Below are 16,748 nucleotides of genomic sequence, written 5' to 3' on the forward strand. Positions count from 1 at the left end.
AATTTGAAGAGAAAAACTATTTAGCTGCAACCTACATTCAACTAATCAGGTCATTCATCTCTCTTCACGATCCTGTCTATCACTTTCCTCCTCTCTCACTGTAATATTGTGCTCCTCTTTCATATGACATACATGATCTGTTTTGTTCTCCTTGTTTTTTGTTTTTTAACTCCATGCGTTTAATAAAAAAATAAAAATAAAAAAGCTAATCTCCTGACTTTGCTTTCTCTCAAGCAAATCTATGATACCAAGTTTACAATAAGTTCTTTCAGGTTTTTAACTTTTAAATTCAATGGAACATATCTCAGCTCAAATTTATGGATCGAAATAAGCACTATCGGAATCAACACCTTTTTGCCAACGCAAAACAAGTGTATTTATGCCAGTAATGTAAAAAATCTTGCAGTCAGGTGGCGACGAAGTTGCTGAAGACGTTTTTGATATCGCTTGGGTTTTTTAAACATTTCTCATGCAGACAGTAGTCAAGATGCTTGAAAAAGGGGTAGTTGGTAGGTGAGAGGTCTGGAGAGTGTGGTGGATGAGGCAGTTTCGTAGCCCAATTTGTTCAACTTCTGCAGGGTCGATTTGGCAACGTGCAGTCGAACATTGTTATAGAGGATAATTGGGCCTTTTCTGTTGACTAATGCTGGGTGTTGTCAAGGTTTCTGATGCATTTCATCAATTTGTTGACAGTACTTCATCACCATAATGGTTTTGACTGCATTCAAAAAACTATTGGATGAGATCCGTTACAGACGACCAAACAGTTAGCATGAGCTTCTTTTGCTGCAACTCAGACTTCGGAAGTTTCATGAGCATCTAACCACTGAGCATCGCCAGTTGTCATAAAGAACCCACTTTTTGTCGCAAGTCACAACCCAGTCAAGAAATGGGTCATTCTTGTTGCTTAAAGGAATGGAAGATGACACTTTAAACAGCATTTCTTTTGGCTGCCGTTCAAGTCGTGAGACTCCCATTTATAAGGGTTTTTTTTTGTCTTTCCAATCTCTCAAGTGGTTAGAAATTGTTGTATACGTTATATCTAATTCAGAAGTAAGTTCTCAAACAGTTGTACGTGGATTGGCTTCGATTAAGGCTCTTAATTGATCGTTGTCAACAACCGATGGCCGACCACTACACTCATCATTTTCAAGACTCATCACCGCCATTAAATTTCTTAAATCACCATTGTGCTATGCGTTCAGTAGTGGTTCCTGGGCCAAATACTTTGATATTATGGGCTGTTTCAACAGCTTTCTGACCTAGCTTGAATTGAAATAAGAAAATTGTGCAAATTTGCTTTTTTCCGTTTTGTATTTGACGTTCTGAAAAGACATAATTGTTTTAAAACGATTGTAATTTAAATGATTAGATAGTGAAAAACGCTCTTTATGTAATGTAAAGGTATCATAATTAAAATTTATTTGAAATCAAAATTAAAAATTCCGCAAGAATTTTCTTCTCAACCTAATAGTAGTATTACTATTTTCCTTTGAAGAAATGTTTCTGAATTAGATAAGGATTGACAATAAAACATATGTTATGAGCAGTAAAATTGTACACCTCAAAATAAGGATAGGTTCCAGAATTCATACCAGGATTGTTCGCAGGATTTGTGACACTATGTAAGTAGTTGGTAAAATTCAGTTGTGACACTCTGTGAGCCATAACAAGAATATAATTACAAATTACTTAAGACTTCTGACTATTCCAGAGTTTGACAAGATATAACCTTCGACCTTCTTCATTGTATATCAGCCAAAACATTGCCAGATAACACTCGCGATGAGAACAGTAGTTCGAATAATACAAATCGAAGGAATTATTTTACAACACTCCATTTTTTAAAAAAAATATTGGCGAATACAATTTTTCAGTATATATATTATTTTAATTGGAATTCGTTATTGAGATGAGTATTATTAATTTTATTGCGGACTATTATCCTCATCTTTCTTAGTTGTTGTTTCGCAATGTTTTAACCCAACTATTCCTCTGGTCTTCGTCAGGTGGTCACCACGACAGGATAGGAACTTCGAATCTCCTAACTGCATTCTCAGCAATTACTGCCTTCCATAGTTGTTGTCGTCTCACCACGTTTTTGGCCAAGTAAGCCTCTGACCGGCTTTGGGTAGGATTGAAACCGCTATCTTCAGACAATTCTTACCTCAAACCAATGTCTCTATCTAATGCGCCACTGGCCCTGAAGAGTGATCAAGGTTGGATATTTTGGTCTTATAAATGGAAGATCAAATAATAAATAAATATGGATTTATAAGAGCAAAAAATCCAACCTTGATTGCAATAAATTAACAAATTTTTCAGATTTAAAAATTGGATATCAATTCTCAAACTTGGTCTTCAGATATCAACAAGCATAACATGCTGAATAAACCACAATGAGCTTTTCCTGAATTTGCTTCCCAAGTATATTTCACGATCATTCATCCAGACGATACACCAATTTACGGTCTTTGCCACATACTTTTTCCCATGATTCAACTTCCTTTACATGTAGCTCATTACTAATGTGACTTCTAATGGAAAATTTTATCTTCTTGCTTAACTAACCTTACATGGAATTTTCCATTTTATAGGAGTAAAACATTCATAGCAACAACTCGTCTAGCTACAACCACAGCAGAGAACTAAAAGTTCTCTCTCTATACCAAAAACCAAACCAAATGTAACTTCCATAAGCAGTTTCTTTCCTAGAACAATAATCCAGAAGTTTGTATAACCCTCTTCTTGATCTTCATAAATTAGCTTCCAAATTATATTCTGAGATCATTCATATGAAGACGGCACAACTGTTTAGAGCAGCACTTCAAAGAGCATTGATAAAAATCTTTTATATTTGGGAGATTTGCTAGTCTTGACAAAGTACAAAATCAACTTTGCAATCTAGTGGGAGATGATTTATTCTCATCCTTAGTCTTTTTGTCACACAGGAGAAGTGTTACTAACCACTCGCTACTATCATGAAGTACATGGTAGGCGTTCAAGTGAACTCCAGTCCCTGATCCACTTCATGTAAAACACTCACAGCAAGAACTTGTCTATTTACATCTACATTTTCTACTTGGCCTTTATTGCTGAGGAAAGGTCAACGGCATGGTGGGGTGGAAAATTTCGACGATTTTAGGCCCTTGACTCTGCTAAACACAGAGTTAAAGATTTTGGCAAAGATTCTTGCGAATCGTTTGCAGGTTGTCATCACTGACTTGATCGAACCAGACCAGACTTATGCTGTGAAGAGGAGATCGATTCAAGACAATTTGCATTTGATACGCTCGATAATAGAGGGGACAGAAGACGACGCCGAAGCCGCGCTGATCAGTTTAGATCAGTCCAAGGCATTCGATAGGATTGACCATCGGTTCCTGGGAGCTGTGCTAGAGGCCGCCGGATTTAATCCGGACTTCCGCAAGTGGATCTTTGTCCTGTATGATAGGCCGACGGTAGCGGTGCAGATCAACGGTAAGCTGTCGTAGTCATTCGCTGTCTCTCGGTCGGTGCGTCAGGGTTGTCCGCTGTCGCCTCTGTTGTACGTCCTGGCGTTGGAACCCCTCCTTCGCAAGTTAAGGGACGAGGCGGCTACACCAGTCCTGCGCGGAATAGCCCTCCCTGGAGGCACACGAGCCAGGGTTTCCGCGTTCGCTAATGACGTCACCGTGTTCGTGTCTTGCCACACGGACGTTCAAGCGGTGGTCGAGGCGCTCGCTCGATACGAAGAAGTCACAGGGGCCATCTTCAACCGCAGCAAGTCTGGGGGCCTGGACCGGGGTAAACTCGCTTCCAGGTATTTTCAGCTGGACCGATGGACTGGTCCGTATTCTCAGTGTCTGGTTTGGACCGGGACGTCAGCTGGAAAAGAATTGGTCGGAAGTATATGGCAAGGTCAAATCGTCGGTGAAGACTTGGATTGGAAGGAAATTGTCCTTGAAGGGTCGGGCGGAGGCGTGTGCTACATACGTCTTTACCGATTGTCTGTACTTCCTCTCCCTGCAGAAACCCGCTTGTAAGGGCGCCTCGATTCACTATTGTGGAACGATGGTAAGCATTATGTCTGCAGAGAGGTCTGTGTCCAGAGTCCGAGCGAGGGAGGCCTGGGTCAGCCCAGTCTCTTGTGTCATAGAAATGCCGAGAGATTTGCTTTCCTGGGTCATTCGCTGTAAGAAGATGCTCCTTGGGTCCCTGTGGTTGAGAACTCGTTTCCCAATCTCAAACCCAACCCCTCGGTAGAAGGTCGTCGTAGACCGAGGGGGGAGTCTAAGTTCTTCTCCGAATGCCAGACCGCTCTTAGAGCTTTGCCGGGAACCAGTGTCCTCGATCAGCCAAGAAAGAAACTATATCCGGAGCTAGTGGAGGGGACCGCGAAGGATCCACTTTGTAGGCGGATGGGATGGTCGATGAAAGTTGTCCGTTCTCATTGGAGTTGGGCGCCGGGACGGGAGATTCTGAACAACTCGGAATTTTCCCTCACCTGGCAACTGGTCCGTAACGCGCTGCCCCTTCTCGACGAACTCTGCCGGTATAAAGAACATACGAGGGGCTTCTGTCCGCGCTGTGACGAACGCGAGCCTGAAACGATCGGGCACGCGTTTTTTAGTTGCAGCCGGATCCAGCCCTCATTGGAGTACGTCGAGGGGGTAACGGCTCGCATCAATGCCGAATGTCCGCTCGATCTCGACGAAGGTTATTTTGTGTACAACATGGAGCCGCTGTTCCCCAGGGAGGAAAGAATGGTTGTCCTGGCGATCCTGGCAGTAGCGCGCATGGTGATTTGGATCACGCGCCTCAAGTTGGTCCGCGAAGGGACATCTGTTCCAGATCGGGATCTGATCGTTTACTTTAAACATTTGCTTAAAGTAAAGATCAGATGCGATTGGAGGAGGTTGCCTAGAGTGGAATTTGACAAGAGGTGGGTGCACAGCACTAGTTTGTGCATCCGTCGAGGAGCCAAGTTTCAATACGTGTTTTCTCCTTAAGCATGGCACGGGCAGTGCTGGGTCCTTCGGAACCCATCCCGCTTAGGTTCTAGCCAAGTCATTTTAAGAAGACTCTTGACTGGTGGTACAAATGAGATCCTGTTCCTGATTTTATTTTTTGGTACTAGAGAACCTCTGAGTCTGCCCATCCCCTTTGTGCCACATCCTTGCTTTTTCAACATCCCCGGTCACTCCCCTACGCAGAGGTCACCTTCCAACCCCCCTCCACCCGTTGCTTTGTTTTCTCCCACTTCCATTAAGATATTCTCCCCATTCCCCATTAGGGATCGCCCTGCTTGTTTTCGGTTCCCCGGAAAACAGTGGGGGTCTAGTCACCTAGATTTGTACAGGGGGGTCTCACTAACAACCCAGTAGGATTTATTTTTTGTTTTTGATATGAACACTTTTAATTAGTTTTCCCCTCTCCACGAGCAATCTTTCTCCTAATTCAAAATCTTTTTATTTTTCTAATGAAATTGAACTTTATTTTTTCACACATGCACACACAAAATTTAATAAAAAAAAAAAAAATGCATACACAAACACACAGACAACTGTTTATAAATTGTAAATATGGTTTTGATTCTTAAAGGCTGGGGATTTATTAGTTAGTTTAAGATCCATAGAGTGAATGAGGTATTTTGGTAAATGTTGCCAGTCAAGAGTAAGACTCCAAAGTCTACATTTATTACTTTTTAATCACTTTAGTCACAAAGACCCTGAACCCTTCCCCTCCCCAATTTCTTGTAGGGCCTTGTGCCTAATTTTGTTGTTTGAAAATCTTTTGTTTTTTTTTTTACTTAATTGTATTTACAAAATTTTAAAAGCAATAAAATATATAAACAAGATCAAAGTGTAGCATCTGTTCTTCAGATGCTGCACTCCCATTTCTTGTTCTCTTTCGGTGAAGGATCAGTCCTTCACGACCGAGACAATTTTTTATTTTTGTACCTTTTCTCCACGTTAAAAAACGACCCTGGTGTCTAACTCTGTCCCATGGGGAGGCATTGTAAATAGGTACATCTACATTTCTCTTTCTAATTTAAAAAAAAAGAAAAACAACTTTCATGAACAAAGTTTCTTTTCTTGAACATCCCATTTGTGGAACAAGATACTATGAATCTGCTTCCCAAACGACTACAACATGATAATCTTCAAGTTTAATGTAAACAAACACTTTTTGAACCATCTTCTTGGATAATCAATTCCTTCTAATTTTGTTCCCATTCCACCCATCGTTTTTTAACCTTTATCCTTGAGTGTGCCTCTCCCCCTCCTTCCAGCCTTTGATAAAGGAGAGCAAATCAAATGCCTGTACATGATAAATCCTTAAAACATGACCTCCAGTCTGTAGTAGAATGAAGTCAAAGGTCACATTTAATGTTACCAAAGTTAACCTCTGCTTTAACAACTGCCACACACACACACGCGCGTGTGAAAAATAAGATACCACCAAAATATATTTTTTTTTAAAGCCTTAGTATTTAGTGTCATATTTCAATGTGAAAATTAGCTGTTTTATTTTCCAGAAAACAAATTTTGTGTACTTGTTCTGAGAAACCTAGAGTCATCTCCCTTGGATTATTAATAACTAATTTTCCTTTATTTTATTATTTTTTCAATACAGTAATAATCATCACCTAATTTATTTTACCAGCTTTGAAGTTTCTTTTCTGATAGTATTAATAACGTAGTGTGTGTGCACACATGCATGCATTGTTATATATATATGTGTGTGTTTTCTAATTAATTTAAATTGCTTAATACATTAATAAAGTATATATGAAATATACTTTTGACAGATGAGCTGAATGGAAAAGTTTGTTTTATTTCAACAAGGAAATTTGTGATGGCAACTTCGAAATTTACAATTCTAGTATTCCTTTTCAGGAGCAAACTTTAATAGATATCACAAATCATTAAGTTTTAAAGTGCAAAAATGGATACATTTAGTGAAATACCATTCAATTTTGCAGAACTTTATTTGCATGGTTTATTTTTTATAAAATTTGGATGCAAACAATTTAATCTTTTTTTTATAAATCTACATTCAATATTTTTTAAATTAGGTTACTATTTTTGGTGATGAACGATTATTTGTGTGTGTGTGTGTGTGTGTGTATATATATATATATGGATGATGATAGGATACCGAAGCAACTCCTGTATGACCAATTAGACAGAGGCCGTCGAAACGTGGGACGACCATGGTTGCGTTACAAAGACAAAATAAAGTCTAATTTGCAGGTTCTAAATATTGAATATAACAACATTGAGCTAACTGCAAAAGACAGAAGAAAGTGGATAGAAATGTGTGACAGAAAAATCAAGGAATTCTCGGCGTTTTGCATCGAAACTAAAAGAAGCGAGAGTCAAGTCAAAAAATAATACTGAGCAGTGTGGAGCTAAATTCTCGCATTTATATGTCTGTCACCACTGCGGTCGCCATTGCAAGTCTCTAGCAGGACTAAAGTGCCGCATACGTCTAAGTGAATGTCGACACGCTGAGTTCTAGACCTTCAGGTCAATTGTCGGAGTCTCATACGTCGAAAATCGACGGAGAGTCCATCATATATATATAATAAAAAAATATTTAAAAAATAAAAGATATATATATATATATCTTAAACATAAGAATGCTATTACTACTAATAAGAATAATAACAATACAGTGGAGGTCTGGTTAGTGCACATTCCAGGAAGTAAAGGCCAACAAGGTGAGCACTAACCAGACCTCCACTGTATAAGTGCGAAGAGAATTTGGACCTTGGGGGAGGCTTATTGCCACTCAAATTCCAGTAAAGATCGATGGTCGCTGCCAACAAGAAATCAATGGTAAGCAGCTGTTGCAATAATGCAAATTTATTTGCAAATGTTATTGAAAGAGGTAGAGAGTACTGGAAAATCTGGGGAGACTTGTTGTCACTCAGTTTCCAGGGAACACCACAAGCTGTCTTCAATCAGATCATTGATGACCTGTATGAAAGCTCCTTGCGAGCCAATAATAATAAATATAACAATACCTGAGAGGGGGGGTAGAGCGATTATTTGATACGTAAGCAAATCTGAAACTTAGATTAAGAAAGGAGTTCTAATTTACATCGTCAGGTAGGGGAAATGGAAAGGTTAGGAAGGTTTGAGCAATTTGAATATAAACTACTCTATATATGTTTTTTTTCAAAAATGAGGGGGGGCAGATACTACGTGTTAGGTCAAGTATTATGATTGTATTGTGATATGGTAAGGAGGTTAGGTAATGAGAAATGAGCTAAGATATAATTTAGAAGAGGATTGGTAGGTGGGTCCAGATTAAAGGGTGCGTATGGTATATAGGTGACTTCGTATTAATTTGGGTGCATGTTGGTTAAGTTATTGTTGGGCCATTTGGCGAGGAGGAATTTCCTTTTATGGGGACATTGTTTAAAGATCTCATTTTTAATGTTCATACAGGCTATGGATGGATTAGACAACTAATAACCCATCCATAACCTGTATGAACATTAAAAATAAAGACAGTTATTTTACTTTTTGGTGCACACATGTATGAAAACGGGTACATCTAGAAAGGTATACTATTATTGAATGAAACTTATGTTCTGAATTTTCTCAATCGTTCATCTGGCAATATTTCTCCATCCGCGCCAGGTAAATCACTAATTAATATTTAAATGTTTGAAAAAAGAATGGTTGCTGACTATTGTGATCCACGAATAAGTTTTGTTTTGTTTTTTTTCTTTTTTTTTTTTTTCTAGACCGATCCGCCTGATGTCCGCAGCCACAGAGACTAACAAAACTGACCAAACTGAAACGAAGGAAGAAGGAGAATCCGTCATCGATACGAAAGCGTGGTTGGAAGAGAAAGAAAAACTGAACAAAGATTTGAAAAGTATGAAGGTAAATAACAAACTTTATTTTCATGACAAGTGCGAGACTGAGCTCCAATCTATGGTTCCCCTCGCCAAAACTTTCATAAAAAAAAAAACACTTGACTATCTACAACCGCTATATACAATTTCCCCCACTCTCTAATTCTGCCTGAATCTAAATACAGATTCCATGAACGAAGCTTCTTTCCCAGAACTGCCAGCCTTTGGAACACTGTTCTGCTGGTCTGCTTCCCATTTGAATACAACATGGTAGCCTTCAAATCCAATGTAAACAAGTTCTTGTTGAGCTGTCCCTATAGATAATCAAATTCTACCCAATCTACACCATTAACAATTACTACACTACCACCTTACATTCCTTAACCCTTATCCTTGAGTGGCTTTTGGGCCTTGATAAGTGGTGATTACCAAGTAAAAAAGTAAATAAAAAAATGTAATCAAATTAGAACGAGCATCAGTTTCTAGATTTTCTGGAAAAGAAGTTACGGTATTGGTGCGTGATGTGCCAAATGGATAATATTGCCAATTATTGGGGGAGGGGGGTGGGGCTGGTTTCCCCTCTGAAAATGTTGATTTTGCTGTAATGGCTAAGACATCAAGCAGTTCATGATTGGGGTAGAGGAGTTAGATTATTTTTGTTTCATCAAAGGATTTCCATTTTCCTGTTTCTTCCCATTCAACGTATGCACTTGGTGTTTTTCTGTTAACTTTGGAAATAGATGTAAGGCAAAGAGGGTAAAGGTGTAATTTATTACAGAGTAACACAACAAAAACAAACCGGTCATCACCAAAAATCAAATAACTTCCAACATTTTATTTAGATTGGCACAAAACTTCAGTTATATTAATTGAAGCTTATGTAGAGACATCTCCAAAATCTGTATCACAAAAAACTCTTTGATTCACTGGTCCTCAAAAAATGTGCTCCAAATAAGCTCCTTGGTGCTGTAGGTACATTTGGATCTGACAGGCAAAGTTCTTGATGACCCTCCCACGTTCCTCCCTTGAAATCGCTCTTATTGTTTCTGTGATTGCTGCCTTCGGGTAAGGTCATGGTCAGGTCAGGTCAAGGATAGTCTGGGGATTGTTGCCATATACCCTGTCCTTAAGTTATCCCCACAGATTTAAAAATCTAGGGAGGGAGGGTGAGTCCAGTGAATGTGGCGACCATTCTGGGTCACACCTGCAGTTGATCAGTCAGTTAGGGAAACGCTGCTGTAGCCATGTCAGTGATTCGTTTGAGGTGTGAGGGTGGCACCATCCTGCTGAAAAAACTGGAGGACCCTCATAACCTTTCTTCGTACTGTCCAGAACTTGCCAAGCACCTGGTCATATCACTTGTTGATTGTCACATGCCACTCATTGTTGTCTTCAAACCAGAATGATGCTATGTTTGGAGATGGCGACCTAGGCAATGCATTTCAGAGTGTGTAATGGTCTTTGCAGACAGTATTCAGGGGGTGTGTTACCCCAGAAGATGGTATGACATGAACTGACAGCAGAAAATGTGCTTTGTTCGAAAACCAGACATTGTCGAGAAGTCTGGCACAGCGTAAACCACTGGGATCTGATCACTTGCTTCCTCATGTCCATAGGTGTAAGCTTTTGTTTAATTTAAGGATATAGGTAGAGATCTGCGATCAAAATTTTACTCAGACTCCCGGTTGATTCCAAGCTCCTGACTTTGTACAGACTTGCTTGGACTGTGAACAACAGTCTCTAACTGCAGCAATGTTGTGTGGTATCCTTGCTGATTTTGGTCATCCACAGTGTGATTGTTTGTTGGTAGCACAGTCTCATGAGTTCTGAATTTGTTGACCCATCTGTAGATCATTGAACGAACAGGAAATTCACATCTAAACTATTCTTTGAATTGCAATTGAGCTGTATAATATGCCTCAAATGTCTTTCTTCTTCATTTTTCTTTTTTTTTTTTTTTTTTTTTTATTTTGTCTTTCAGGAGTCCATGGCATATTGAAGGGCAAATTTGTTAGATTTTTAAAACATTAATTATTTTTGGTATATCTGAAAAAATAAAAAGAATTGATTATTTCAAAAATTATTCAAGTTTAGGCCATGACTATTCTTTTTGTGTCATCCTGTATTTTCTTTCTCAATTCCCACAAATATTTCAAATGGGTTCATCCAGCACTTTGTTTTGTTCACTAATTTTTTTTTTGTTTGACAGGAAATTATATAATATATATACACACACACACACGCCTATAAATTTTTTTTTTTTTTTTTTTTTTTTTTTTTTTTTTGTGTGATTGATATTCATATTAAAAATCTTTTTTTTTCTATTTATTTAAAAAGAAAATACAACTTTATTATATATTGGTTGCGGAATTGCATTCATCTGCAAAAGATCTAACTAATTTGCATATTCATTTAAACATTCATTTTAATTAATTCCCTATTTTTTCAGTTTTTATGAGCTGATCATCTTTAGTTAACTATTATGTGTAATTATATTCATGCAGATATTCTACATGATTTATACTTGCGTAATATTTGCATATAAAGGTTCTACATATATTTATTTTCAAAATTTTGCCTGCCAAATTCCTCTGTCAGGTTTTGGTCTACAGACATGAAACTTAATATATAAGGTATTCGAACCCATGCAAAACTTTAAATTTGGATTTTAGCCAGCGAAAATCTGAAAATAAAGAAAGTGGAATTTGCTAGGTGAAAGTTGAACGCTGACATGAATATGCATGCGTAACGTAATAGCTATTGGTTCATGGTTTAATTTTTAGCCTTGTAGCAAACATGTCTTCATACCTCAGCATTATGTCAAAGGAAAAAGTAAATCGTATGCTAAACATTTTGATTTTGATTCTCGGTAGTGACGAACAAGTCTTTAATCTTTTTAAATCATTACTATATATTGGGTCTAATATAATAAATACGAAATCTGCATTAATCAAAATAATCAAAATATCATATTTAAGTGCATTTTACAACCGAGCAATGCTGTGTGTGTGTAAGTAATATGATTCACACAAGCTTGAAAAGTCCTTGAATTTTGACTTGTTTTGAAAAGGCCTTATTTCTTTTATCACCTTGAAAATATGGAAAATGTTTTGAAAAAATTGTATTCTTTATGTTCAGTGAAAATTTGTATCAAAATATTAAAAATAAAATTGAAATAAATACTATTAAATTATTTTTAAGTATTGATAAAAACACCATTAAAATATAAAAACACCATTAAAATATAGACAAAATATAACAGCATGCAAAGAGATATTTACTCAAATTAAAAACAGTTTTTATAATGGAGATAAAAAAGGAATATCTGCCTTACACGCGACTAAAATTCTATTTTATTTTAATGTTTTTAACTTCTCCCCCTCCCGTATTTTTGCTGATGAGGAGACTTTGTTTTTAAAGGACAAAACTTTTGTCAAATAATTGTCGATATTCATTGTCAATTTAAATAAAATGAACAGCGTTTCTGAAACGATTGTACAATCTAGTGGATTTTGTTTGTTTTCCTTTTTGAAACTGATTTTTAATTCAAAATTATGAATATTATGAATCGTTTTACTCAAAAAAAAAAATATATATATATATATATATATATATATATATATATATATATATAATGTGGGGGAATTCTGGACAAGAACCGAATATTGTTATGAAGTGTAATGATTCAAACAAAAAAAATAGATTAGACTGCAGACTTTGGTTTGTAGTTTTTCACGAAAACTGATATATATATTCTTTTTATTATTCCCTCAGGACAAGTACTTATTAGCCTTGGCTGAAACGGAGAACGTTCGGATGCGAATGAACAAACAGATCGGCGATGCGAAATTGTTCAGTATTCAAGGCTTCTGTCGTGACCTTCTTGAAGTGGCGGATGTTCTCACCAAAGCAACGGAATCGGTCCCAAAGGAAGAGCTCAGCAAAAATGAGCACTTAAAGAATCTTTTCGAAGGCCTCACCATGACGGAATCACAGCTTCAGAAAGTCTTCAACAAACACGGCATTCAACAGATCATTCCCACCGAGGGGGAAAAGTTTGATCCCTACTTGCACGAGGCAATGTTCGAGGTGCCCACAGATAGCAAAGAGGCCGGGACTGTGGCAGTACTCACCAAGTTAGGTTATAAACTCCACCAGCGAACGGTTCGGCCGGCTGTGGTTGGTGTCTTTAAAGCTGCATAAAATTTTTTTAAATTATAATTGTTTTTATTATTATTTAAAAAAAGAAAAATTTCTCTTTTATTTCAAAAATTTTTTTTTTTTTTTTTTTTTTTTTTTACCATGCCTCATATTACGAATATCTTTTGGTGAATATGATTGTTTGGAAGTTGTACAAAACAGTGTTTTAAGGAAGCAGAATACCTATGCAATAAGTTTAATTGGAATAATTTTGCTTATGTAGACAGAGATAAACTTCAAACAAGGTGGAATGTGTAGCTCATGGAATTATGGATAAGTATGGAAACAAACTTATAAAAAAATAACACGGATATATTCACTTATCTTACAACTCTTTCTTTGCATCACAACTTCTTTCACTCAGACTTTCTCCTACCCTCTTTCCAGATCATCTTTATTGTATTAAGGCATTATCATGTTGAACACCTGTTTTCATTAGATCACTGAAGGTAAGCAACGTTGAGCCTCGTCAGTACCAGATGGGTGCTGTATGTAAGAGGACATCGAAACTTCCTTTCAAGAAAGGCAAAAACTTAACGTCATCATCTCCCCTGACCATGATATACATACAACTGCAGATCACTTGTGAATTTAATTTAATATTCCATTGACATTCACTGCAATTACTGCCTTCCGTAGTTGTTGCCGTCTTACTTGGCCAAAACATGAGACGACAACTATGGAAGGCAGTGAATGCAGTCGAGAGATTCAGAGTTCCTATCCCGTCGCGATTACCACCTGACGAAGGACAGAGGAATAGTTGGTCGAAACATCGTGAAGCAACTAAAAAAAGATGAGGATAATAGTTTTCAAGTTTGTTTTTGTTTTTTAAACGAACAATATTTACATACTTTGTACACATATTTTGTTTGGCAGTTCAACTCTCTAACACTAACGTTCTGTACACTCAATAACCCTTATCCCAGAGTGGCTTCCGGGCCTTGATAAGTGGTGACTACTTTGTAAAAAAACACAAAAACAAAAAAAAAACATTTTGTTTGGCATTTGTATATTGTGTCAAGGGATTAACTGGGCTATATTTGTGTAGGGAAACATTACTGCCTTAATCATAGTTTATATCTGTCGTGAGAAAGAATAAGGTTTCTCTGGAAAATTTATACTTGTTTGCATAAAAATAGTAACACCAAGTACAGGGTGTCCAAAAAGTCACCGAAGGGTTTTGAATTTAAATAGATTTATTTTTTATATCTTTTTGTAATTTTAACACAATCCAAGATATTTGGGGACAAAAATTTTTAAAACATACAAAATTTAAACAATCTGATGAAAAATAATGCCTTTTAAGTGTTCTTTTTCAGCTTTGCTCTTTCCAAAACATTATTCATGATCGATTGCAGAATCTCTGGATTGCAATTTACCTCCCTTATTTTGTTCCTGATGTTTTCCTTCAATTCTTGCAGGGTTTAGGGTGTCCAAAAAGTCACTGCAAAAATTGAAGGAAAGCATCAGGAACAAGATTGTTTGAATTTTGCATTCATTTTTTTTTTTTTTTTTTTCTTTTTAAATAATTTCCAATGTCTTAGATTGCGTTAAAATTACAGAAAGATATCATCAAAAATAATCTAGTTCAAAACCGTTCAGTGACTTTTTGGACACCCTGCAGTAGTTTGCTGGCAAAAGAATTACCTTTCCTTTTACTTTCTATGTTTTTAAATTTTTAGATGAAAATTGATTATTCATATTATTTCGATTCTTCGAACTATTGTTCTTATCTTGAGTTATTTGCACAATGCTTTGGTCGATGTAATCTTTGATTTTCTTCAAGTGTATCTTGTCAAGCTCCGGAAACTGCACAGAATTTCAAACGGAACCCTTTACAACTGAATTTTATCAAGTAATTTATCCACTGCAAGGACCCATGGCATAGTGGATAAAGTATTTGGTAAAATTCAGTTGTAAAGTTACTCGCCTGAAAGTTCAATTCTCAGCAAGTAATTGCGAATTACTAAGGACTTCTACCCAGTACTGACTGACAGAACGAGAACATGCTACCCCCATGGATTAAATAAAGGTTTCTGTTAGAAATTCTGTGCAGATTGCCAAGTTCAACAGAAAGATTCCAGAGTTGAACAAGATAAACCTTGGAAGTCTTTCTGTTGAACTTGAATCTACACGCAATTTCGAACAGAGCCCATTATTTAATCTATAGGGTTCAATCGTATACTCTCATTCCATCAGCCATGACTGGGTAGAAATCCTAAGTAATTTGCAATTGTATTTTGAGTGCTACACACTATGGTGTAGTAGATAAAGTTGTAAGTTTCACTCTTCTAGATGTTCATGGTTCAATCCTCAATGCAGGCGACTAAGTTCAACAAAATGCAGCCAAACAAGGTTGGAGATTACATCAACCAAAACGTGAAAATAACAATCAAGATGAGAACAGTAATCTGATGAATCAAAATAATACAAACTTTTTCTTTTCCTGCACAAAATGTAATAAACTTAATAGTTTGATTACACATGAGCATGTACAAAATGTAATAAGACCTATTATTACATGTACAAAATGTAATAAGACCTATTATTACATGTACAAAATGTAATAAGACCTATTATTACATGTACAAAATGTAATAAGACCTATTATTACATGTACAAAATGTAACAAGACCTATTATTACATGTACAAAATGTAACAAGACCTATTATTACATGTACAAAATGTAACAAGACCTATTATTACATGTACAAAATGTAACAAGACCTATTATTACATGTACAAAATGTAACAAGACCTATTATTACATGTACAAAATGTAACAAGACCTATTATTACATGTACAAAATGTAACAAGACCTATTATTACATGTACAAAATGTAACAAGACCTATTATTACATGTACAAAATGTAACAAGACCTATTATTACATGTACAAAATGTAACGAGACCTATTATTACATGTACAAAATGTAACGAGACCTATTATTACATGTACAAAATGTAACGAGACCTATTATTACATGTACAAAATGTAACGAGACCTATTATTACATGTACAAAATGTAACGAGACCTATAATTACATGTACAAAATGTAACGAGACCTATTATTACATGTACAAAATGTAACGAGACCTATTATTACATGTACAAAATGTAACGAGACCTATTATTACATGTACAAAATGTAACGAGACCTATTATTACATGTACAAAATGTAATCAACTTAATAGTTTGATTACACATGAGCAAAAACGCATGGTATTTTGGAAATTACATTTTGCAAACTTTGGTGTCTCGCATCTTATTACTTCGATGCACAGTTTCCATGACATTTTATGTTTACTGAAAAATGGAAGTAAATTTTACTTTCTTTAGAACTTTTTATGGTGCTACAAAAATATATGACAGTCTAATATATTAGGCTTGGTGCCTGGAGTTGATGAGTTGCATGCCTGACCACTGAGGTATCTTACATAAACGGGTTAATTTAACTTCACGAGTTTATACATACAAATATATTAGCAATCAAGATTGTATCTCTAGTATCTTGGCCAGAATTCCCCCTATATAAAAAAGACAAAATTAAATTTTTTTAAAAAATCTATCCACAATAGGTGATGAAACAAAAATGTCATATTCTAAAAATTATGTACATTGATCAAGTAGTTTTATTGTTATAATAAAGGAAATTATTTTAGCAATTAATGGTAATTTGCATGCAT

General features: G+C 36.3%; 1 protein-coding gene across 2 annotated transcripts in view; it reads left to right on the forward strand.

Annotated features, from left to right (window-relative positions):
* The window catches only part of LOC145242619 (grpE protein homolog 1, mitochondrial-like), a 29,302-nt gene extending 16,224 nt beyond the window's left edge, over positions 1-13,078 (forward strand). For both annotated transcript variants that reach the window (XM_080105733.1, XM_080105732.1), the window contains 2 exons: positions 8,744-8,885; positions 12,632-13,078. In XM_080105733.1, the coding sequence (XP_079961859.1) occupies positions 8,744-8,885; positions 12,632-13,060 (571 nt within the window). In that variant the 3' untranslated portion in view covers positions 13,061-13,078. The remainder of the gene's footprint in view (positions 1-8,743; positions 8,886-12,631) is intronic.
* The last annotated feature ends 3,670 nt before the right edge of the window (positions 13,079-16,748 follow it).

Source organism: Euprymna scolopes, chromosome 21 (genome assembly GCF_053919585.1).
Source record: "Euprymna scolopes isolate OS-2025 chromosome 21, ASM5391958v1, whole genome shotgun sequence".
In the NCBI taxonomy this organism is placed as follows: domain Eukaryota; kingdom Metazoa; phylum Mollusca; class Cephalopoda; order Sepiida; family Sepiolidae; genus Euprymna; species Euprymna scolopes.